At 68.5% G+C, this 13,569-nt stretch overlaps 2 protein-coding genes across 5 annotated transcripts in view; one reads left to right on the top strand and one right to left on the bottom strand.

The window, feature by feature from the left end:
• PLIN4 (perilipin 4) lies at positions 1–11,222 on the top strand. 3 transcript variants are annotated; one of them, XM_058282057.1, is made up of 8 exons: positions 1–71; positions 176–237; positions 670–772; positions 1,591–1,652; positions 3,885–7,878; positions 7,971–8,158; positions 9,467–9,553; positions 9,624–11,222. In XM_058282057.1, the coding sequence occupies exons 2-8, from the start codon at positions 187–189 to the stop codon at positions 9,945–9,947; spliced, it is 4,809 nt and encodes a 1,602-aa protein (XP_058138040.1). In that variant the 5' UTR covers positions 1–71; positions 176–186; the 3' UTR covers positions 9,948–11,222. The 3 variants fall into 3 exon arrangements, with proteins under 3 accessions (XP_058138040.1, XP_058138041.1, XP_058138039.1); XM_058282058.1 differs by lacking the exon at positions 1–71 and having other exon boundaries at positions 78–237; positions 3,885–5,070; positions 5,170–7,878; XM_058282056.1 differs by lacking the exon at positions 1–71 and having other exon boundaries at positions 78–237.
• Positions 11,196–13,569, bottom strand: part of HDGFL2 (HDGF like 2) — a 24,259-nt gene continuing 21,885 nt past the window's right edge. The window contains exons 11-16 of one of the 2 annotated variants that reach the window (XM_058282060.2): positions 13,323–13,396; positions 13,098–13,168; positions 12,871–12,972; positions 12,555–12,762; positions 11,920–12,031; positions 11,196–11,481 (exon numbers count right to left, since the gene is read on the bottom strand). In XM_058282060.2, the coding sequence (XP_058138043.1) occupies positions 11,385–11,481; positions 11,920–12,031; positions 12,555–12,762; positions 12,871–12,972; positions 13,098–13,168; positions 13,323–13,396 (664 nt within the window). In that variant the 3' untranslated portion in view covers positions 11,196–11,384. Of the gene's footprint in view, positions 11,485–11,919; positions 12,032–12,554; positions 12,763–12,870; positions 12,973–13,097; positions 13,169–13,322; positions 13,397–13,569 lie in introns of both variants that reach the window. The other variant, XM_058282059.2, reaches the window with a different exon arrangement.

Here is a 13,569-nt window from a genome sequence, read left to right on the forward strand (position 1 = left end):
CTGGGAACTGTGAGCAGCGCCAGCCGCCAGCTGCGCCGGCCCGACGCTCCCAGGAGCCGCCCGCGGTCCAGGTGAGGGGGGCCGCGCCGCCCCGGGCGCCCGGCGAGGTGGGGGGGGCTACTCAGGCTGCCGCGGGCGGCTTCCCACTCACGGCCCCTTCTCTGCCGCCTTCCAGCTGCTTCCGCCATGTCCGCTCGAGACAGAGGGAGCCAGGATGCCCCCAAATCCAAGGGCAAGGTACAGGGAGGGGTGGGAGACCCCCTGGACGTTCAGGAGGGCCACCCCGGAAGCCCCCGGAAAGGCAGCGCCACAGTCAGGGGTCCAGAGAGGGCTTCCCCGGGGGGTCGGGGACTAGGGGCTGAGGCTCACGCAGACCTCAGGTCCTTCCCTACTCTGTGACCTTGGACCACCTGCAGCGTCCCTCCGAGCCTCAGTTTCCCCATCTGTAATATGGGGGTCATGGGAGGAACAAGAGACCCCCGAGGACGATCTTTTCCTCTGTCCACGGGAGGCAGGGCATCGGCCCCTTGCGCAGATGAAGAGACTGAGGGTCAGAGGGGCTCAGGTGCTTTCCCAGGGTCCCCCCCCGGTGTGTGAACCCGGGGCCACCCGATGCCGTCCCCACGTCCCCCCGCTGCTCACGCGGCCCCCCGCCCTCCCCACGCACAGACCCTGAGCAGCTTCCTGGGGTCGCTGCCCGGCTTCAGCTCGGCCCGGAACCTGGTGACCGGCGCTCATGGCTCAGCAAGGGACGCCCAGCCCCGGGCTCAGGGTGAGTGGCTGGCACGATGGCGGGGCAGGGGGCTCCCAGGGTGGGCGCGGGCTGAGGGCGTCCCCTGCTGGGAGGCTCGTCTCGGCGGCCCAGACGAGGCCGGCCCGCTGGGGGAGCGCCAGGTAGGGAAACTGAGGCACGCCCAGGGAGGGGACGGTGAGCCGCCCACCCCCACCTCGCCGGTGTCTGACGCCACACGTCAGCTGATGGCGGGTGCTTTGCAGGTGTGAGCCCACCAAAGGACGGGGATCCTCGATCCCCGGGGGGCATCACACAGCCTGAGGGCGCAGGAGACACCCCAAATTCCTTCCACCTCAGGGGTGGCCCCGCGGAGGGGCTGGCGCGGGGGGACACCGGGCTCGGGGCAGCCACCCCAGGGGCGGCTGAGGCCTGGGCCCCGAGCCCCGGGCAGCTGACGCCTGCTCGCCCAGCTCGCCCGACGGGCAGCTGCCAGGTGCGGCGGGGGCGGGGACTGCGCCGGCCACCCCCGGCCGAGGGGCGGCCCCCGGGCTTGGGGACAGGGCCGGGCTGGCGGGGACAGTCCCTGGCCCCCCTGGGCTCCCCGACTCCCGAAGCGGGGCAGCAGGGCAGGGAAGAGAGGGCCGGGGGCGCGGGGGGGGCGGGCCGGGGGCCGAGCTGGCCCGGCGGCCGTGGCCGTCCCCGCCCGCTGTCCCTGGCGGGGTGGCCGGGACATTCCTGCCCTTGGGGGCGGGGCCCGTCGATTGCACAAGGGCCCGGGGGGGGGGGGGGGTCGGGTGCCCGCTCCCCGCCCCGCGCCGCCCCGCCTCTCCCGGCCTGAGCGGCCCCTGTCCCCGCAGTGGCCGCCGACGCGGAGCAGCCGGCCACGGGGCCGGAGGAGCCGCTGCCGCCTTCGGAGCAGGTGAGAGGGTCCCTGGTCCCCGGGGGGGCGGTCAGAGCCACCCTGGGGGGTCAGCCCCCCCGCCCGTTTCGGGGTCCGCCAGCGGGGCGGCTGGTGGAGGCCGAGGAGATGGCCCCGCCCGGGGCCTGCCGTGGGTTTCCAGCGGGAACCGTTCTCCCTTGGCACCTCTCTTTCCCCACCTGTGAAATGGGGGCGGCGGAAGAATTCCCGCAGGGCGCCCCTGGCTTTGCCTCGCTTTGCGCTCCAAATCCGCCCCCCTGCGGCCGGCGGTGACCAGCGGAGGAAGCACAGAGAGGCCAAGCCACCTGCCCGAGGTCACACAGCAAGAAGGCAGTCGTGCTGGGATTTGAACCTCGGCCTGGCGGATGTTGACTCGCCGCTTACACGACATCCGCCTCGGCAGGGGTGGGGGGTGGCAGGGGTCACGGCATTATCACTGTCCCCAAGCAGAGGAGCTGCTCTTCCTTATACCACTCGGAACACGCCCTCACTCTGGAGTCTGCTGTGGCTCCCCTTTGCTCTTGCCTTCGGCCAGATCAGGGCATCTCGGAGGCCACAGAACTTTCCGGTCCAAATCAACACAACACCCCCCCCAGCAGCCAAGGCGTCCCCTGACCCAGGCCACCCTTCTGGGCCAGCCACATGGCCCTTCTCTCCCTGTGAAGCAATGCTTCCCCTCCTTCCTCCTCCCACTCACGTTTATGGAGCACCCGCTTGTCTAAAACGTGTCCAGACACTTGGGTTCTTTGAAGCCACATGCCTTGAGGCAGGTGCCATTTGTAGCGCCGGTTTTCAGAGGCAGAAATCGTGGGGCTCAGAGAGGGGATGCAGCCTGCCTGAGGTCACACAGCAGGGAAGAGCTGGGATTGGAAGTTGGGTCTCTCCAGCCACGGAACCCTGGATGTCCACGCGGGCCAAACCCGGGGCAGAAGCCAGCGGGGGCGGACAGAATTGCAGCTCAGGACAAGGGGTCGGCAGTGCCAGAAAATTCTCTGAGGCGTGAGCCGTCCCAAGCCCTGCCAGGTTTTTAGTGGCATCCCAGCTCTCCGCATCAGATTCTAAGAGCGTCCTCAGGTCGTGACAACCGAAGGCGTCTCCCGATGTGACCAATGTCCCCTGCAGGGAGGGCGGCACAGGGGCCCCTAGCTGAGGGCCACTGAATTTAAAACAGCCCGATCTCGGGCAAACCTGGGTCGCGGTAACTAAAACGTCCCCTGGGCAGGTCCCGGATGGCGAAACGTGGCCCATTGCCCGCGGCTCGCGCCAAATCCCTGGGCTAGGACTAATTCCTGCTCTTTCCTAAACGGCGAGTCACCTCTCCCGCTGGGGTCCGCTTGCTTCAAGAAGGGATTTTCTCTCCCCACTGAAACTGGGAAACCTGGCTCGTGGGCCGTCCACGGAAACTAGGGGGATGGGGCGAAAGTGTAACCCAGATGCCCTTCTCGACCGGGCTGAACCAGGGCCCCGGGCCCGGGCGTGGGTTCGAGAGGTGCTGGAAACCTGCTAGCACCCAATGTGGAGCCAGGGGCAGGCGCCCTTTTGTATTACGAGGCTCAAAACTTCTTCAGGAGAAAAGCCTGACCCGCAGCTTTTTTTTTCTCTCTCTAAACTATCATTAATTTCCTATTAATTGTATTTGGCTATTTTATTGGCTTCATTTTTTAAGAAGATTTATTTCTCCCCACCTCTTGTTTGTTTTTGCGCTCGCTGTCTGCTCTCTGTGTCCATTTGCCGTGCGTTCTTCTGTGTCGTGTGTCTTCTCTTTAGGCAGCATGGGTTACCGATCCCGGGACCTTCTGGAGCAGGAGAGAGGCGCTCATTCTCTTGCACCACCTCAGCTCCCCGGTCTCCTGCGTCTCTTATCATCTCTCCTCTGTGTCTCTCTTTGTTGCATCATCTTGCTGTGCCAGCTCTCCACACGGGGCAGCACGCCACATGGGCCAGCTCGCCTTCACCGGGAGGCCCCGGGAATTGAACCCAGGACCTCCCATATGGTAGACGGGAGCCCAGTCGCTTGAGCCACATCCGCCTCCCACGGACCATAGCTTGATACAAACTCGAGGGGGATACACAGAGGGAGATGGGGCTAACGAGGAAGCACCTCATTCTGTGGGGAGGTGGGGTCTCGATGGCTGTGGGCCCCTGCCCGAGGCATGCTGGGAGTCGGGAGGAGTGAGTTCTGGGGGGGTGTCCGCCAGCTCCTCTCCTGACCACGGTGTCCTTTCCCACCAGGGGATGCCTGGAGCAAAGGCCCCGCTGAGCTCCAAGATGCCCAGGACCCAGGCGGGGCCCTCCTCTGGAGTGGCCAACGTGGTGGGCGGAGCTAAAGGAATGTTCCAGGGAGGCCTGGACACGGCGAAGTCATTCCTCACGGGCACCAAAGACGCAGTGTCCACGGGAGCCACGGGAGCCATGAACGTGGCCAAAGGGGCCGTCCAGACCGGAATGGACACCACGAAGACGGTTCTCACCGGCACCAAAGACACAGTGTCCACGGGAGCCACGGGAGCCATGAACGTGGCGAAAGGGGCCGTCCAGACCAGTGTGGACACCACGAAGACGATCCTCACTGGCACCAAAGATGCAGTGTCCACGGGAGCCACGGGAGCCATGAACGTGGCCAAAGGGGCCGTCCAGACTGGAATGGACACCACGAAGACGGTCCTCACTGGCACTAAAGACGCAGTGTCCACGGGAGCCATGGGAGCCATGAACGTGGCCAAAGGGGCCATCCAGACCGGCGTGGACACCACGAAGACGGTTCTCACTGGCACCAAAGACGCAGTGTCCACGGGAGCCACGGGAGCCATGAACGTGGCCAAAGGGGCCATCCAGGGAAGCCTGGACACCTCTAAGACTGTACTGACTGGTACCAAGGACACCGTCTGCAGTGGGCTGACTGGTGCAGTGAATGTGGCCAAAGGTGCCGTCCAGACCGGCGTGGACACCACGAAGACAGTTCTTTTGGGCACCAAAGACGCGGTGTCCACGGGAGCCATGGGGGCTGTGACCGTGGCCAAAGGGGCCGTCCAGACCGGAATGGACACCACGAAGACGGTCCTCACTGGCACTAAAGACGCAGTGTCCACGGGAGCCACGGGAGCCATGAATGTGGCCAAAGGGGCCGTCCAGACTGGCGTGGACACCACGAAGACAGTTCTTTTGGGCACTAAAGATGCGGTGTCCACGGGAGCCATGGGGGCCGTGAACGTGGCCAAAGGGGCCATCCAGACCGGCGTGGACACCACGAAGACGGTTCTCACTGGCACCAAAGACGCAGTGTCCACGGGAGCCACGGGAGCCATGAACGTGGCCAAAGGGGCCATCCAGGGAGGCCTGGACACCTCTAAGACTGTACTGACTGGTACCAAGGACACCGTCTGCAGTGGGCTGACTGGTGCAGTGAATGTGGCCAAAGGTGCCGTCCAGACCGGCGTGGACACCACGAAGACAGTTCTTTTGGGCACCAAAGACGCGGTGTCCACGGGAGCCATGGGGGCCGTGAACGTGGCCAAAGGGGCCGTCCAGACCGGAATGGACACCACGAAGACAGTCCTCACTGGCACTAAAAACACAGTGTCCACTGGGGTCACTGGAGCCATGAACGTGGCCAAAGGGGCCATCCAGACCGGCGTGGACACCACGAAGACGGTCCTCACTGGCACTAAAGACGCAGTGTCCACGGGAGCCACGGGAGCCATGAACGTGACCAAAGGGGCCGTCCAGACTGGCGTGGACACCACGAAGACAGTTCTTTTGGGCACTAAAGATGCGGTGTCCACGGGAGCCACGGGAGCCATGAACGTGGCCAAAGGGGCCGTCCAGACTGGCATGGATACCACGAAGACAGTTTTTTTGGGCACCAAAGATGTGGTGTCCACAGGAGCCACGGGCGCCATGACCGTGGCCAAAGGGGCCGTCCAGACTGGCGTGGACACCACAAAGTCAGTTCTTTTGGGCACCAAAGACGTGGTGTCCACAGGAGCCACGGGGGCCGTGACCGTGGCCAAAGGGGCCGTCCAGAGTGGCATGGACACCACGAAGATGGTCCTCACTGGCGCTAAAAACACAGTGTCCACTGGGGTCACTGGAGCCATGAACTTGGCCAAAGGGGCCGTCCAGACCGGCGTGGACACCACGAAGACGGTCCTCACTGGCACTAAAGACGCAGTGTCCACGGGAGCCACGGGAGCCATGAACGTGGCCAAAGGGGCCATCCAGGGAGGCCTGGACACCTCTAAGACTGTACTGACTGGTACCAAGGACACCGTCTGCAGTGGGCTGACTGGTGCAGTGAACGTGGCCAAAGGGGCCGTCCAGACCGGAATGGACACCACAAAGACAGTCCTCACTGGCACTAAAGACGCGGTGTCCACGGGAGCCACAGGAGCCATGAACGTGGCCAAAGGGGCCGTCCAGACCGGCGTGGACACCACGAAGACAGTTCTTTTGGGCACCAAAGACGCGGTGTCCACAGGAGCCATGGGGGCCGTGAACGTGGCCAAAGGGGCCGTCCAGACCGGAATGGACACCACGAAGATGGTCCTCACTGGCACTAAAAACACAGTGTCCACTGGGGTCACTGGAGCCATGAACGTGGCCAAAGGGGCCGTCCAGACTGGAATGGACACCACGAAGACGGTCCTCACTGGCACTAAAGACGCAGTGTCCACGGGAGCCACGGGAGCCATGAACGTGGCCAAAGGGGCCGTCCAGACTGGCGTGGACACCACGAAGACAGTTCTTTTGGGCACTAAAGATGCGGTGTCCACGGGAGCCACGGGAGCCATGACTGTGGCCAAAGGGGCCGTCCAGACTGGCGTGGACACCACAAAGTCAGTTCTTTTGGGCACCAAAGATGCGGTGTCCACAGGAGCCACGGGGGCCGTGACCGTGGCCAAAGGGGCCGTCCAGAGTGGCATGGACACCACGAAGATGGTCCTCACTGGCGCTAAAAACACAGTGTCCACTGGGGTCACTGGAGCCATGAACTTGGCCAAAGGGGCCGTCCAGACCGGCGTGGACACCACGAAGACGGTCCTCACTGGCACTAAAGACGCAGTGTCCACGGGAGCCACGGGAGCCATGAACGTGGCCAAAGGGGCCATCCAGGGAGGCCTGGACACCTCTAAGACTGTACTGACTGGTACCAAGGACACCGTCTGCAGTGGGCTGACTGGTGCAGTGAACGTGGCCAAAGGGGCCGTCCAGACCGGAATGGACACCACAAAGACAGTCCTCACTGGCACTAAAGACGCGGTGTCCACGGGAGCCACAGGAGCCATGAACGTGGCCAAAGGGGCCGTCCAGACCGGCGTGGACACCACGAAGACAGTTCTTTTGGGCACCAAAGATGCGGTGTCCACAGGAGCCATGGGGGCCGTGAACGTGGCCAAAGGGGCCGTCCAGACCGGAATGGACACCACGAAGACGGTCCTCACTGGCACTAAAAACACAGTGTCCACTGGGGTCACTGGAGCCATGAACGTGGCCAAAGGGGCTGTCCAGACTGGAATGGACACCACGAAGACGGTCCTCACTGGCACTAAAGACGCGGTGTCCACGGGAGCCACGGGAGCCATGAACGTGGCCAAAGGGGCCGTCCAGACTGGCGTGGACACCACGAAGACAGTTCTTTCGGGCACCAAAGACGCGGTGTCCACGGGAGCCATGGGGGCCGTGAACGTGGCCAAAGGGGCTGTCCAGACTGGCGTGGACACCACGAAGACAGTCCTCACGGGCACCAAAGATGCAGTGTCCACAGGAGCCATGGGGGCCGTGAATGTGGCCAAAGGGATCATCCAGACCGGCGTGGACACCACGAAACCAATCCTCTCAGGCACCAGGGACGCAGCGTCCACTGGGGCCTCCGTGGCAGGCAGCGCGGCCGTGAGCGCCCTCCACTCCATGCAGAATTTGATCCCCGGCTCCCAGGACTCTTTCTGGGAGAAAGGAAGCGAGCAAACCAGCCTCCAGGGCCCCCGCGAGGCTCCGTCCTGGGGGGCCTCCTGCACCCAAGACCCCCTTGGTGTAGGCTGGGACAGCAGCACCCTGGCGGTCCCGGCTGGCACCCCAGGCCCTGCCACTGACCCAGCAGCGTCCCCCCGAAGTGGGGATCCCAGGGCCACCGCCCTCAGCCCCAGAGCATCCCCAGGCCTGGCCATGCCCCCGAACGAGCTGGAGGAGCTGGGCGAGATCTTCCAGCCCCTGAACGCCCGGGAGCAAGGTGAGCGCGGGGTCTCGAACCGTCCCGCGGGGAGCCGGGGTCCCTGGGCCCCAGGGCTCGTGGGGGCTGACCCGGGCCCCTGTCCTCTGCAGCCCAGCTGGCCGCCTCCCAGCCGGGGCCCAGGGTGCTCTCCGCCGACGGGACGAGCTACTACGTGCGCCTGGGCGACGTGGCCCCCGCCTTGCGCCAGCGGGCCATGGAGCACGCCCTCAGCCACCTGCAGGACAGCCAGTTCCAGGCCAGGCACGCCGTGGCTGGGCTCCGCGACACCGTCAGGCGGGTAAGCCCCCGCGGCCCCCCGCCCCGCAGCAGGAGATGGGGCAGCCGACCCAGTGCCAGGGGTCCCCCGGGGGGATGGGGGTCTGACCTGAGCCGGCCCCATCCCTCGCCGTCCCCGCTCCCTGCCTCCGGCCCTCCATGCCGCCAGCTTCCAGAACATTCTCTGGAGCGCGCCTCCTCTCCCCCTCCCCAGTGTGTGAGTTGAAATGGGGGCAGTCTCCTGGCATGTAGGCGAGTCAGATGCTGGGGCGACAGTGGACCCCCCACAGGGGTGCTCGCTCAGGGGCACGCCTGCTGGCCCTGGGGACGTTTGGGGACGTCGGGGGACATCTGTGGCTGTCCCGAGTGGCGTAGGGGGAGCTGCTGGCATTGAGTGGGGGGAGTCCAGGACAGCGAGGAGGCCCGTGGGGCCACAGTGGAGGGACCCAGGGCATGGGCGTGCGGGGCCTGGTGGGCCGCGGGGGGACGTGGGCTTTTACCCCGGGGAGGTGGGAGCCGCGGAGGGCTGCGGGCAGAGGAGGGGGACCTGGCGCAGGTGCTCGCGGGCGCCCTCTGGCTGCAGCGGGGAGAACGGGTCACAGGAGGACAGAGGCAGGTCAGGGGACGAATGAGATTTCTGCAAAAATCCAGGCCCTCGGGGACAGGGTGGGGGGCCCCGGGCGTGGCCCTGGTGGCGGAGAGGAGCGGCCGGACTCGGCGTTTCGAGAGCGCCGTCGGGGTCAGCAGCGGGAGGACTCGCTTGGGGGCCTGAGCGAACGAGGCGCGGGGGGCCGGCGAGGCCGAGCAGGCTGGGGTGGCCACCAAGAGCTCGGGCCGGCGGGTTACGTCGGAGGCGCCCGCCGGGCACCCAGGTGGAGGCGGCGACTGCGAGGGCAGCTGCCCTGAGCCTCAATGGCAGGGGCGGGAGCCGGGAGGGGAGAGGAGGGCGAGTGGGTGTCAGCGTTCCATCCGGGAGCTGCTCCCCCGCCACGGGATGCTGGGTGTCCCGTGTGCTGGGGCTCCAGGGCCCCAAAAGAGTTCCCGCCCTTGTGGGGAGACAAGCTGGACGGAAGACACGGCCAGGGGAGCTGGGCCCGGAGACCCCACGGCGACAGCTGGCCCCGTGGAGGGCTCAGGGCGGGCGCATGCAAAGGCCCTACATGGGAATGTGCCACACGTGGGCAGGGACCCAGCATGGCCGCCCTGGCCCGGGCAGCCCAGAATTTTACTGGAAGGGGCTGCCGTCTTGAGCGCAGCTGGCGCTGGGATGGCTGGCTGGACGCGACGTCCCGGCCAGGCCGCCCCCTCCCCTGCTGGCTTCTCTTTGCAGATCGAGGATGCCCAGCAGGGCCCAGGAGGGCAGCCGCGGCCCGGCCAGGGTCCCGAGGCCGGAGAGGAGCAAGCCGGTGGCCTAGAGGTACGTGCGCGGGGGTGAGGGTCTCCCCGGCGCCCCGCTGCCCCGCTCACCCGGCCCTCCCCTCCCGCAGGCGGGGGCCCTGTCCGGGCTGCGTGGACTCCTCCGGCAGCTGCACGTGGCCTACAGCGGCCTGGCCGCCGGGCTCCAGGGGCTGCCCGCCGAGCTGCAGCGGCGGGTGGCGGGCGCGCGGCGCAGCCTGTGCGAGCTGTACGCGCTGGCCGCCTCGGCCCGGTCCGTGGCGGAGCTGCCCGCCGGGCGCCTGGCGCAGGGCTGCGAGGCCGCCGGGCGGACGTGGCAGGGGCTGGAGGAGCTGCTGGCCATGGTGCAGCATGGCCGCCCGCCCGGCTGGCTGGTGGGGCCCTTCGCCGGGCCCCCCCATGGCCAGCAGCCGTAGCACCCAGGCTCCCGCGGGCCCCGGCCCAGCTCTGCAGCACCGAGGCCAGGGCCCGCTGGCCGGAGTTGGCCGGGCGAGGACGCGGCACCGGGGACGCGCTTTCCGATGCGGAGCCTGCTCAGCACCTGCTGCGTCCGAGCCCTGCCGGCCCTTCTCTGCCCCGGCGCGGGGGGGCTCGGAGCGGAAGCGGCCTCTCTGTTCCGCCCCCAGCCCCTCGGCGCCTCTCTAGCTTTAAGAGGGTCTTCCAGCGCCCCCCACTTCAGGCCCCTTTGCCGCTAAGCTCACGGGCGGCTCGACGTGGGCTCCAGGAAGCTCAGGCCACGCTGAGGACCCGTGGCTCCAAGTCCACGCCTCAAGAACCGCGATCCCTTGTGCCTGGAATGTCACCCCAGCCCCAGCTCTTGCCGCCTCCTTGAACTCCAAGAAGGGGACTCGGGCGGGGGGAAAGCGGCCAGCGGGGCGAGGGCCACCCGGGGGGGCGGGGCAGCGAGGCTGGCGGGGAATGGGGGGCCCCCGGGCTGCCACCCTGCTTCCCCCCGCCGCCCCGAGCTATGGCTCCACTCACCACCGTGCAGCAGGGCGCCTGTCCCCGCCTCGACGCCGGCACCCGATGACCCCACATCCTCGCCGACTCCTGAGGAGGGAGACGGCTGCCCTGCACGGCGTCCCCACCCCTGGGCTGTTGTGAGGCTGGGGGGCGCGGGGGGGCAGGCAGCACATCCCACGAGGCCACTGGCTCAGCAGGGGGCATCAGCTGGGGCCTGAAGGCGGGGAGCCGTGGGAGTCCCCGGAAGTCAGGCCCCTGGGGCCTTTGACGGTCCATCAGGGGGGCGCGAGGCTGGCAACGTGGCTGCTGGTGAGAGCCGGGCACAGCAGCCAGACCTCGCGTGAGGGGCTCGGACAGCCCTGGCCCCGTGGCACGGCTTCTCAGCCAAGACGTGGCTAACGTGGACGTGGCAGACAGGGGGCGTCATGGCCACGGCGCCCCTCACCTGGACTCAGGTGCCACACGCGGCAAAGGCCAGGCCATGGCAGCCATGTGGGCCGAGGGAGCAGGGGCTCTTGCTCCCAGCAGCCCTCTTCTGCCACCCGTGCCGCACGGGGAGGCCTGTACGGGCAGAATTCCCATCCGCCGCCACCAGCGCCCCGCGGTGTGTCCCCTCGCCCCCACGCGGGCCCCAGGGAGGCTACGGGCTGCTCCCTGGCTCTGGCCCCCAACGCTCCACGCCGCTAGAAAGCCAAGCCAATTAAAGTGCATTTTTTTTCATTAAAAAACCCTTTATATTCATTTCATGTCGGTCAGAAATCACAGAAATTAGGCAGAAAAAAACCCTGGGGGACGGATACAAAGGAGCAGCACAGCGTCTCCCCCAAAGTTCGCTGCTCTCCCGGAGGCCTGGGGCGGAGGCGGGCGCCGTGGGCGCCGGGCGGGCGGGCTCAGCTCTCCTCGTCCAGCGACTCCGAGTCCAGCCGGACCCTCTCGCGCTCCGGCCGGTCGCTGCCGGGCCTGTCGGCGTCGGGGCCCCCCCGCGGGCTGCTGGCGGGAGCACAGTGGGGGGCGGGTGAGGGGCCGAGGGAGGCGGGGGTGCGGGCCAGGAGCCCAGGAGCGCAGCCGCCGCCTGCCGCACCTGAGCACGCTCCCCGGAAGCGACTGAGGGCGGCCTGCCCCCGCCCCCTGCGCCCGAGCGCCCCCACCGCCCCCGCCCTGGTACGAGGCACACGTGGGGACTGAAGGGCCGTGCCTCCACGCAGCCACGTGCCGGGGCCACCAGTGCGGGGGGGGGGCCGGCCTGGGCGACCCGTGGCCTTGGGAGGCACAACTTCCTGGGGGGCCAAGCCCTGGTGCTGGCAGCCCAGGAGCCACGCCGGAAGTGGGGCCCTGGGGGCGGCCAGGCTGGAACCCCAACCCTGGGAGTGGCCCTCCGTGGCGCCCGCTGACCCCTCCTCCAGGGCCACCCCCCAGGCCACTTACTCGTGGGGGGGCTCTTCGGGGGACTCGCACTGCGGCCCCTCCTCCCGCTCCTTGTCGTCCCGGCCCTCGTCCTTCTGGGAGGCGGCCTCGCCGTTCACGGGGGCTGCGCCATCTGCGGGAGCAGGGGATGCTAGGGCCGCCTTGGGGGCAGGGGTCCCAGAGGCACGTGGCACCCGCCCCTCCCTCCACACCAAGCCCCAGGACCCTTTTGGGCACCTGCTGCCCTCCCAGCCCGGGGACCCCATGTGGAGGGGGTGGGGATCTGTTTTGGGAGCTGGCCCCGAGCCCTGCTGAGCCTGAGGCATGGGGCAGGAGTGGACACGGCCTGGGGGCCGAGTCCCGCTGAGGACGGGAGCCGCGAGGGGACGCCCCCCGGGGCCACTGGTGCTGTGGCTGTGCACATGATGCCGACCCCAGCGGCCGGGCCTGGGACCCCACACACCGGCTGCCGGCCCTGCCGGGGACCCCCGCCCCCTCTCCACCCGCCCCGGCACACGGGCGCGGTCCGAGGCCTCGGCCCTGGGCGCCTGTGTCACCCTCGGGGACGGAGCAGGGCCCTGCCGCCCCCGAGACGCTCGCCCAGCCCGGCCCCTGCCGCTGACGGTGCCCCCCGCGCCCCCCGCCCGGCCCCTCACCGGCGCGCGGCTCCTGGCCGGCCTTGTCCCCGGGGGCAGCGGCGGCCCGCGGCTCCTCGCCCGGCTCCTCGCGCGGCTCCTCGCCCGCCCCCGCCGCGCTGGCCTTGGGCGCGGCCGCGCTCTTCGGGCCCAGCACCCGCGACTTGAGGCGCGCGTAGACCTCGGCCGCCTTCTCCATCACCTCCTGGTTGGCTTTGTAGCGGCGGATCTGCCCGCACGGAGCCCGGCTCAGGGAGGGCGACCTGGCCCCCGCCCGCGCCGCCCCCCCGCGCCCCCGCGGCCCCGCCCCTGGCCGGCAGCCCCGCGCGCAGCGCACCTTCTTCAGCGTGGCCACCACGTCCGTGTTCTTCTGCAGGATGTGGGACGTCACCTGCAGGGTCCCCAGCTCCTCCAGCGCGCTCAGGCACCGCTTCACGTCCTGGGGGCGGGCGGGCTGCCTGAGGGCCAAGGCCCGGCGAAGCGGGACCCCCACCCGTGGAGCCAGCTGCACCGCGGCCCAGCCGGGCTCGGGGGACATGGCCGTGCCCCCGCCGAGGGTCTTACCGGGTTGTCCACTTTCAGGGCGAACTTGATCTCGCTGTGCAGCTTCTGCAGCTTCTCCTCCACCGAGGGCTCTGCGGGCGGGGCGGGGGCGTGAGTGCGGGGCCGCCCGCTCGGGGCGTCTGTGCGGGGCCCCAGGGCCGCACGCCCACTCGGCCCAGCCCAGCCACCGCGCGCAGGCCCCCAGCCCCCCCGGCCACCCCACGGCCAGGGCCGCGCGGCCCCCACCTTTCTTCCTCTCGGCCCTCCTGTCGGGCGCGAGCGCTTCAGACCTCTTCCGGGTCCGCTCCACCTTCGCGGGCCTGTGGAGAGTCGCCCCCTCAGACGCGCCCCACTCCTGACGCCCCCTGTCCTGCCCGCTGCGGGGCCAGGCGCCCCGAGGGGGAGGGCCCTGTTTCTAGAAGGAAGCCGTTGGGAGGCCCGGGGAGCTGAGGCCGCGGGGGGGTCGAGGCCCAGGGAGCTAAGGCCAGGGGTG

Source organism: Dasypus novemcinctus, chromosome 19, assembly GCF_030445035.2.
Source record: "Dasypus novemcinctus isolate mDasNov1 chromosome 19, mDasNov1.1.hap2, whole genome shotgun sequence".
Classification (NCBI taxonomy): domain Eukaryota; kingdom Metazoa; phylum Chordata; class Mammalia; order Cingulata; family Dasypodidae; genus Dasypus; species Dasypus novemcinctus.

What these genes read in the sequence shown, in the direction of transcription:
- PLIN4 (XM_058282057.1), top strand. Translation starts at nt 187, where the DNA reads ATGTCCGCTCGAGACAGAGGGAGCCAGGATGCCCCCAAATCCAAGGGC. An exon ending in CGCCCAGCCCCGGGCTCAGG is followed by an intron (nt 773 to 1,590) that starts GTGAGTGGCTGG and finishes CTGTCCCCGCAG; the next exon opens with TGGCCGCCGACGCGGAGCAG. An exon ending in TCCGCGACACCGTCAGGCGG is followed by an intron (nt 8,159 to 9,466) that starts GTAAGCCCCCGC and finishes TTCTCTTTGCAG; the next exon opens with ATCGAGGATGCCCAGCAGGG.